General features: G+C 52.7%; 1 protein-coding gene across 1 annotated transcript in view; it reads left to right on the forward strand.

Moving 5' to 3' along the window:
• Positions 1 to 10,016, forward strand: part of TRIM67 (tripartite motif containing 67) — a 62,345-nt gene extending 52,329 nt beyond the window's left edge. Inside the window, exons 12-15 of the mRNA XM_011965799.1 lie at positions 1,916 to 2,054; positions 4,230 to 4,533; positions 8,405 to 8,567; positions 9,951 to 10,016. Of these exons, the coding sequence (XP_011821189.1) occupies positions 1,916 to 2,054; positions 4,230 to 4,533; positions 8,405 to 8,567; positions 9,951 to 10,016 (672 nt within the window). The remainder of the gene's footprint in view (positions 1 to 1,915; positions 2,055 to 4,229; positions 4,534 to 8,404; positions 8,568 to 9,950) is intronic.

Raw genomic sequence — 10,016 nt, forward strand, 5'->3', positions numbered from 1 at the left:
AATCATAACAACCCTTGCATCTCTTCTCCTGGGAAGTTGCACCCATTTAACAAACCTTGCTGAAGGTCAACATTCCCTTAGTTTCTCTCAAAGAGATGTACGTATGTGTCGTTTTACTTTGTGTTTGAAAAATGCAGGAATGTAAGAATTAGGGAAATAGTTGCAGCACTTCCTTGGGAATTACTGAGTTCCATGTGAATATGGGCCAATTAGGGAGGCAAGATGAGGTAGCTCGAGCCAGGTCACTGAGTGCAGACCCCAGTCACTCCTGTTGTGCAAATGAGCCAAGAACTGAAAGAGCTCATCCACCAGAAACCAAGAGGAGAGTCAGTGTTTTTGAAATGGGAAGAAAGAAAAGGCTGTTTGGGAATATTAAAAGCAGCAGCCACAGAGCTCAAAAGTGGTCCCTCCTCTTTGAGACATGGCCACTAACAAAAGCTAGACCCAAGGGCTAGGGTTTATAAGGAAGAGGGTCTTATAGTGGGAAAAGTGTGGATGTTGCATGCAGACAGACCTGGATTTGAGCTATGGCTCCTATATGGATTAGCTGTGATCTTAGACCACATTATTTAATTAGCAGAAAATAATGACATGGGAGAGGCAAAAGGCTATGCATTTTGGGGGCTGAATACGACAAAGGTAACTTTGAAGCGAATGAGGAACAAGGTCAATCTTTAGAAAAGTATCATTGGGGGCCAGGCACGGTGGTTCATACCTGTAATCCCAGCACTTTGGGAGGCCAAGGCGGGTGGATCACTTGAGGTCAGGAGTTTGAGACCAGCCTGGTCTACATGGTGAAACCCCATCTCTACTTAAAATACAAAAATTAGCCAGGCATGGTGGCAGATGCCTGTTGTCTCAGCTACTCTGGAGGCTGAGGCACAAGAATCACTTGAACTTGGAAGGCAGAGATTGTAGTAAGTCAAGATCGCACCACTGCACTGCAGCCCAGGTGACAGAGTGAGACTCTGTCTCAAAAAAAAAAAAAAAAAAAAAAAAAAGAAAGAGAAGTATCTTTGGGGCCTGATGCAGAAATGTCTCACCCTTTGGAAAGACCAGGAAAACAGCAGCTCCAGGAGGGCTAAGGAGTGGAAAATGCCAGCCTCAGGGGTGGGAGGAGGCAAAGGAGTGGATGTGCCCTGTGGCTCAATAGTCTTGTAGACCAGGTTGACCTTGGCGGAGTCAGGATGTTCCCGGTCAGTATCCTGGCTGGCTGCAGACCTGAGAAGTCGCCTCACCAGGACTCCATCACGCCTCACCACCTCACAGGCAGAGGGGCCAGGCAGCCAGTAGTAAGGCATTCATGCCCAAGTTGGTCAAGTTCTGTGAGCCAGCCATGACTGAACGCAATCTCCCTTTTTATTAACTTCTATTTGGGTAAGAATTTTTTTTTTTTAATTTTTTGGCTGGGCGTGGTGGCTCACACCTGTAATCCCAGCACTCTGGGAGGCCAAGCAGGAGGATCACCTGAGGTCAGGAGTTCGAGACCAGTCTGGCCAACATATAGGGAAACCCCATCTCTACTAAAAAACATATATATATAAATTAGCTGGGCATGGTGGTGCATGCTTGTAGTCCCAGCTACTTGGGAGGCTGAGGCAGGAGAATCACTTGAACTTGGGAGGCAGAGGTTGCGGTAAGCCGAGATCACGCCACTCCACTCCAGCCTGGCAACAGAGCAAGACTCTGTCCCTCAAAAAAATAAAAACAAAAATTGTTTAGAAATGGGGTCCTGCAATGTTGCCCAGTCCGGACCCAAGCGATGCTCCCACCTCTGCCACCTGAGTAGCTGGGACTACAGGCCACCACGCCTGGCAAAAGCACTTTTAACGTCAGTGCGTTTCCAGAAGCCATTTGCTGAGAGAAATTTTCCAAATGCTAGAGGAGCCTGGTGAGCAGCATTGCTCTCTTTCAGGAAGTGTACGTCGGTAAGGAGACTTTGTGTACCATCGACGGTCTTCACTTCAACAGCACCTACAACGCCCGAGTCAAAGCTTTCAACTCTTCTGGTGTCGGGCCTTACAGTAAAACTGTCGTCCTGCAGACGTCCGATGGTGAGCATCGGGATCTCTTAGTGGGAAGAACAGATTCATCATTTTGTCCAATGACAAGCAGACAGCCACTTGCAGCAGCTATGATGACGGAGTAGGGGTGGGGGTGGTGCTAGGCACATCTGGGTTCTCCAAGGGCGTGCCCTTCTGGGACCATAGGTGGCCTCCCGAAGGACAAAGATTGACTCCTAGGGCCAACCCACATTTCATCCCGTGGACCAGGGCAAAGGATGAGCCGCTGAAGATGGTGGAGGGAGGAAGTGCAGGGCCGGAGGGGCCTGTGGAGGTGCATACGCCTCACCCTGCTCTGCACACACAGCTCCTTGCTGCACCCACATGGCCTACAAGCCACGAAAGAAACATTCCTTTACCCCATTGTGCTGGACTAAATGTGAAGTAGCTGAGGGAGGCTAAACTTCTCCCACTTCTCAAGGGCCGAGGAGTGAATAGGACAGTCCCAGACAAGAAAACACCACGATAGATACAGTGGGCCCACACCAGTCCCTACATTTGAGCCTTTCTCACAGCGGAAGAGGGCTCTTTAATCCCCAGCATTGGAGCTCACATGCAGTGGTTTATACACCTACCCAGCCTTCTAGGTCTTGGGCAACAACAGCATGTTGAAATTAATTCAGTGGAATTTTGATCATCTGAGTTCTTAGCAGGGAACGATGAGAGAAATAGAAATCACATTCCAAAGAGGGTCCTGCCCCACCCGGCGTGGCCCAGCCCAGGCTGCAGAGGCGGTTTCCAGCTCCCCACTGCCTCCGAGAAGAGGGCAAATCCTGTATTCGTTTTCATCATTGAGTCTACACGTCCTCTGACTGCCACCGCTGGATGGTCTCCTAGAGGCAGGGAGGAGAAGGAGCAGGAGCAGATGCTGGTGTCAAAAGACCCAGCCAGGGACACTTTTCTGAAAATGGTGCCACCTGCAGAGTCCACTTTGTCCACCCCTAGAGGAGAGCTCGCTCGCTTCTGTCTCTAGACTCTCCTGCCTAGAGACGAGTGGTCCTTGCCCTGTGCACTGTGGTCATGACTTTAGAGTAAGGGCCTCACTTCCAACAAACTGGGGGGTTGGGGAGCAAAAGGGGGCAGCGGCTGATGGGCTGCAAAATGGACAACTGAGCTTTGTGACTTTGGCCCATCACTTCACCTCTCTGTGTCTCAAATCTCCCACCCACGAGGTGGCTCATCAATATCTATTTCCTCCTGCACTTCTTTTTTTTTTTTTTTTTGAGAAGAAGTCCCACTCTGTTGCCCAGGTCACAGTGCAATGGCACAATCTTGGTTCACTGCAACCTCTGCCACCCTGTTCAAGTGATTGTCCTGCCTCAGCCTCCTGAGTAGCTGGGACTACAGGTGCCCACCACCATGCCCAGCGAATTTTTTTTTTTTTTTTTTTTTTTTTGAGATCGAGCCTCGCTTTGTCGCCCAGGCTGGAGGGCAGTGGTGCGATCTCGGCTCACTGCAAGCTCCGCCTCCCGGGTTCACACCATTCTCCTGCCTCAGCCTCCCAAGTAGCTGGGACTACAGGCACCTACCACCACGCCCGACTGATTTTTTTGTATTTTTAGTAGAGGCGGGGTTTCACCATGTTAGCCATGATGGTCTTGATCTCCTGACCTCGTGATCTGCCCGCCTCGGCCTCCCAAAGTGCTGGGATTACAGGCGTGAGCCACCACGCCCGGCCATGAATTTTTGTATTTTTAGTAGGGATGGGGTTTTGCCATGTTGGCCAGGCTGGTCTCAAACTCCTGACCTGAAGTGCTCCACCCACCTTGGCCTCGCAAAGTGCTGGGATTACAGGTGTGGGCCACCGCACCCTGCCTATTTCCTCCTGAACTTACAACGTGTCTGAGCGTTTGGAAGGATTTTAGAAACCAAGACCGGGAAATGCATCTAGATTTGAGGCTTAGAGGCCTGAAAATCCTTGGCAAGGCCAGGCTCGTAGGTCTAGCAACTTGGATGAACACAGAGCAGGGTGTGTGTGTGAGCGTGTGCATGTGTGTATGTGTGCGTGTGTGTGTGCATGTGTGCGGTAATCATACAGGAAAGAACCTTCACTCCTGGGTGCCGACCTTCTAACAGAAGCGAGTGTGTTTGTGTCTCTGAGCCAGTTAGAAACTACTGGCAAATTCCATCCCCTGACCCTGCTCCTCTCGCCTCCTTCCTTTTTAGTGGCCTGGTTCACATTTGACCCCAACTCTGGGCATCGGGACATCATTTTATCCAACGACAACCAGACAGCCACCTGCAGCAGCTATGATGACCGGGTGGTGCTGGGCACAGCTGCGTTCTCCAAGGGTGTGCACTACTGGGAGCTGCACGTGGACCGGTACGACAACCACCCAGACCCCGCCTTCGGGGTGGCCAGGGCCAGCGTGGTCAAGGACATGATGCTGGGCAAGGATGACAAGGCCTGGGCCATGTATGTGGACAACAACCGCAGCTGGTTCATGCACTGCAACTCCCACACCAACAGGTGCGATTGGGCCCCATCCTGCCTCCCGTGGACACAGGTTGTTTGGGAATGAGGGTCCTGAAGACCAGTGTCCCTTCTGCTGTTCCCAAAGCCAGCAGGAATTGGGAGGAGGTATTTTCAGCCACTTTGATCTCCATTTTCTAGGAAGCTTTGACTCTGCCCACATAGAACTAGCCTGCAGCCCAGATGAGGGTATGTTATGGTGATTTGCACAGCACCCGCACAGATGGGTCTCCAAAGTTACCCAGCAGGCCACACGGTGGTCCTCTGCTGGGATATGGAGCTCGTAGTTTTCTTTCTGGTCCAGCTTCACTTTCCTTTGCAACTGTCAACCCAAGCTTGAGTCACTGCAAGGCGTTAATGGGCACCACTGGGGTTGATGTCCTCACAGCTGTGACCAGGTCATTGCCACTAACTTGCCTGCAGTGATCCTGGCCACTGCCCTGGTCTCATGTGGGCTTGAGCCTCAGCAGGGCCAGGCCCTCGACAGGGCAGTAGCAGAGGGCATGGCTGGGGTGCTCACTACTAAAACGAGTCTGCCAAGGGTGCCTACAGCTGTGGCTTTGCCCTGAGACTGGCCCTGGGAGTAGGGTCATCAGTGTGGACACAGGAGACTCAGGTCCTGGCCTGTGTCACTACTGGGGCCTCTGTTAGGAGGGCAGAAGGGGATGGGTCCTCCGGGACTGCCCCCGAGGCCTGGGCTTCTCCAGGGTGCCTTGGTCTCTCTACTCACAGAGAAGGCAGTGCCCCCACCCCCCTGACACACCTGCACCATAGCCCCGTACTCTTTCTCCTCTCCCAGGGATTTTGTGCTCACAACTGGCTGGCATGCGGGGATGGATATGGGGGTGAAGAATCCCCAAGGCCAGAAATGGAGAATTGCAAGTTGCGGACACCTGGCGCCACCTCCTTGCTATGGAGCCTTGCTCCTGGTCTGCTAAGGGCCATCTCCCCAGCAGGAAGGGGTGAGGAACTTCAAGGAGCTGACCTTGACTTCACTGGCCCCAGTCCCAGGCAAAATTGACCCGGAGGCTCTCAGTGCTCTGGGCCCACCTGCAGCTCCTATAACAGCCCCTAGGGCATCTTCCCGCAGAGGAAGGACCAGCTTCTTCTTTCTCAGGGAAGCCAGGTCTAATCTGGGCCAAGGACTTGGCCGAGGGCCCTCAGGACCCTGTCTGCCTGCCTCTTTGCTGGTAGGCAGGGCCCCTTCTCTCCTGAGTCCTGGGGAAGAGGCGAACAGCTCTGCGCCTCTGCCCAGACCCTGCAAGCTGGCCATTCTCCCTCCTACCCACAGAGGGGCCAGGTCCAGGCCCATCAGCTCCGGCTCTGCTTGCTTAAGCCAAACTGGCACCCAGATACCCTGTTTGCTGGCAGGAGTAGTAACAAGAAGCATTTGTCAAGCCCTTACTTGTGCTCAGTGCTGTAGGAAGCACTCAATGTATCTTGAGCTCATTTAATCCCTGCAAAAGTGCTATTATTGTTGCCATTTTACATATTATAAAAGTGGGGCTTAGACTGGAATGGTGGCTCACACCTGTAATCCCAGCACTTAAGGAGGCCGAGGCAGAAGGATTGCTTGAGCCCAGGAGTTTGAGACCAGCCTGGGCAACTTAGTGAGACCCTGTCTCTATAAATAATAGTAATTTTAAAAATTAGCCAGGCATGGTGCTGTGTACCTGTAGTCCCAGCTACTTGGGAGGCCGAGGCAGCAGGATCACTTGAGTCCTGGAGGTCAAGACTAGCCTGGGCAACATAGTGAGACCCTCCTCTCTACAAAAAAAATAAATAAATAAAAAGCCTGGGCTTAGGAAGGTCGGACAAGGCTCAGGCCATGCGGCCAGCTGACACACACAGGGTTGAGCCCAGGACCCCAGCCTCGGTTTGTGTGGTGCGGACTCCCCAGCCCTCCCTGCCATTGGCCACCACACTCCTCCCAAGGGCTGCCGAGCACTTCTTGGGCCTTTGCTGTCCTTGACGGCCCCTTGGTGCCACCTCAGTAAGAAAAACAGAAGGGAAGTGGGGCCATGAGAAGGTAGAGAGAATCTGCCCCTTTCTGCATGTCCTCCCACCCTGGGATGTGGATCGGGTAGGGTAAGCGCTCTCTGGGAGGAAGTCGAGGCAGCCGGGAAGTTGGACCCCAGAGCTAACTGGGCCTGAGGCTTTGCTTAGGTCGGACTCATTTCTGCACCTCCCATGGGTCACTACCGCCACCCGGTGGTCAGAATCCAAATAGCACCAACAGTGCGGTTTTAGTTCCCTTCTCCCACCTGCCGGGGCACCCTCGGGGAAGCCCTGCCCTCTCCGGAAACACTTGTCTGGGCCGGGCCGCCCACCAAGTCCTCCTTGGGACTTCCTGTCGTGAATCCTTCTCGCTGCTCACCTTCCCTCTGCCCAACCAGCAGCGTCCAGTAGATCAACTCATTCTCAATCTGGAAGGACAGACAAGGTTTTCTTAGCAGAGTGGCGTTGCTAAGATTAAGGCTAAAACCTCAGCCCTGAGCGGGCGCGGTGGCTCAAGCCTGTAGTCTCAGCTACTCAGGAGGCTGAGGCAGGAGGATCCCTTGAGCCCAGGAGTCCAAGACCAGCCTGGGCAACATAGTGAGGCCCTCGTCTCTATAAAATATTTTTAAAATTAGCTGGGCATGGTGTGTGCCTGTAGTCCCAGCTATTCGGGAGGCTTGTGGGAAGATCCGTTGAGCCCAGGAGTTTCAGGCAACAGTGAGCCATGATTGCACCACTGCACTTCAGCCTGGGCCACAGGGAGAGACATCCACTCAAAAACGAAAAACCACCTCAGGGAAGGGAAGGAGAGTCTGCAGGATTCGGCCCATGGGAGAAGACGTGGTCAGCCAAGCCCCTCTTGGGAGCATGTTCCTTACTTTTATTAATAGATTCGCTTCCACCAGGTGGATGTGAATTCTTACCACCTACGAAGTACGACATTGCCAACACTGATCAAGAGCAGAATGGACGTTCTCAAGGTTCCGCTATTGGTCACCTGTGGGATGGTGACTTCAACAGAGGACTTGATTTCAACTTCAGCACCCTTCTCCCTGCCATACACTGCTTTTCGAGGGACCCTAGGATGTTTCTGGGAAGATAAGCCAATGTAGGGTAGGGGCCTTGCAAAATTTCCTGAAGGCCTGGATGTCCACATCTTCATCGACCTCAGCATCCTCACTTGCCTAAAACAGAAAAGGGCACCAAGTCAGTTACTTTCTTTGGCAGGAAAAGGTGCCTTTCTTACCCACTCTGCATGCTCCACAGTTTCAAATGGGACCTACTCATCAGAACCCGATTTTTCTAGTATGCAGATCCCAGATGCTCTCAGGAAGAGGGGGCTGAACAGCCTGGTTCCTATAGGGGAGTCTTCATCATGGCCTGTTAACAAGGTGTGTCCACTGTGAGAGAAGGCTCATATGCCAGGAGAGCACCCCACTACCACCTTGGGGGCCATGTTTAAGTGAGGGTGTTCCCAGCATCCTATAAATAATTTTCCTGCCCAGGTATGGTGGCTCATGCCTATAATCCCAGCACTTTGGGAGCCCAAAGTGGGAAGATCACTTGAGCCTAGGAGTTCAAGACCAGCCTGGGTAACATAGTGAGACCCCTATCTCTACAAAAAACACAAACAAAATTAGCTGGGTCTCATGTCATGCACCTGTAGTCTGAGCTACTCGGGAGGCTGAGGTGGGAGGATCTCTTGAGCCTGGGAGGGTGAGGCTGTTGTGCGCCGAGATGGCGTCACTGCACTCCAGCCTGGGTGACAGAGTGAGACCGTGTCTCCAAATAAATAAATAATTCTCCTGAGTTAATCTCCTACATCCCAGGCTGGGTGTGGTGATGGTCTTCCTGGGGACTCTCTTCCCAGGACGGAAGGCGGCGTGTGCAAGGGGGCCACCGTGGGCGTGCTGCTGGACCTGAATAAGCACACCCTCACTTTCTTCATCAACGGGCAGCAGCAGGGCCCCACAGCCTTCAGCCACGTGGACGGGGTCTTCATGCCAGCCCTCAGCCTCAACCGCAATGTGCAGGTACACGCCTCCCCCAGGCCGGACCTGGTCTGGCTGCTCCCCACTGTTTGTCCACAAGTCTCTGCAGTGCCCATGGGCAGAGTGGGCCATAAAGAAACTGACCACAGAGCCTTCCCAGACAGAGCTTATTGAGTGGACTGCCTTGGACATTTCCTAGAGGCGTTCCGTTCTAACTTGTTCACTTGGGACACCCAGGGGCCCTAAGGTGGCAGCTTCTGGAGACGCAGACCTCATGGCTGAGCCCAGTCCCTGGGGAGTGCTGGTAGCTCAGGAGGCCTGAAACAGAGAGACAAGAATGAGAACCCAGGAGGGTGTGAGGAAGGGAGAAACACAAAGGTGCCATCCATCGTCTTAGTAGAGTCCTCCTCCACTTGGAATGGAGAGTTGGAGTGTGGGGAGGCAGGGTCCTGTTCTGTGGCCCTGAATATTGAGGAGTCTACACCAATCACTGATTGATCGATTTGATCTTCTACTCATTTGCAAAAGGGATTTGTGGCAACCTAAAAGATAGGCTTGGCTGGGCATGGTGGCTCACGCCTGTAACCCCAGTACTTTGGGAGGCCGAGGCAGGCAGATTATGAGGTCAGGAGATCGAGACCATCCTGGCTAATATGGTGAAACCCTGTCTCTACCAAAAAAAAAAAAAATAGCCGGGTGTGGTGGCAGGTGCCTGTAGTCCCAGCTACTCAGGAGGCTGAGGCAGGAGAATGGCGTGACCTGGGAGGTGAAGCTTGCAGTGAGCCGAGATCGTGCCACTGCACTCTAGCCTGGGTGACAGAGCAAGACTCTGTCTCAAAAAAAATAAAATAAAATAAAAGATAGCCTTGGCCAGGCATGGTGGTTCACGCCTGTAACCCCAGTACTTTGGGAGGCCATGGCAGGAGAATCGCTTGAGCCCAGAAGTTTGACACTAGCCTGGGGAACTAGCAAGACTCCATCTCTACCAATGAACAAATAAGCTTTTTTTAATCAAAAAAATAAAAGGTTGGCTATTATTCCTCACAGTTAATAGAATGGGATTAGTAGGAAAGGAAAGAAGGTCGTGGCTAGAAAGTAGACACAAATATGTAACCACAGGAGCCAGTGCATGAGAGCCGTGCTCCTGGGACAGCATCTACTTTGCCTGGCTCTGGCAGCTCTGGCAAAATGAGGAACCAGTCAGCTGGGTGATTCTTATTATGAGGAAAGAGGTGCAAACCAACATAGCCTTTGATTAGGGATATTGAGTGACATAATATTCACCAGTCTACAGCAGCCCTAAGCTGTTGCATGGATGGCCCTGGAGCCAGCAGGGGATCCTGCCGGTGTCTGCGGTGCCTTTGGAGCACTCAGGGCCCCTGCAGCAGCCTCTCCCACCCTCACTTCCCCTGTCTTCTTTTCCAGGTCACCCTGCACACAGGATTGGAAGTGCCGACTAACCTGGGGCGGCCAAAGCTGTCAGGCAATTAG

The sequence above is a fragment of the Mandrillus leucophaeus genome, unplaced genomic scaffold (genome assembly GCF_000951045.1).
Source record: "Mandrillus leucophaeus isolate KB7577 unplaced genomic scaffold, Mleu.le_1.0 Scaffold1186, whole genome shotgun sequence".
NCBI classification, from domain to species: domain Eukaryota; kingdom Metazoa; phylum Chordata; class Mammalia; order Primates; family Cercopithecidae; genus Mandrillus; species Mandrillus leucophaeus.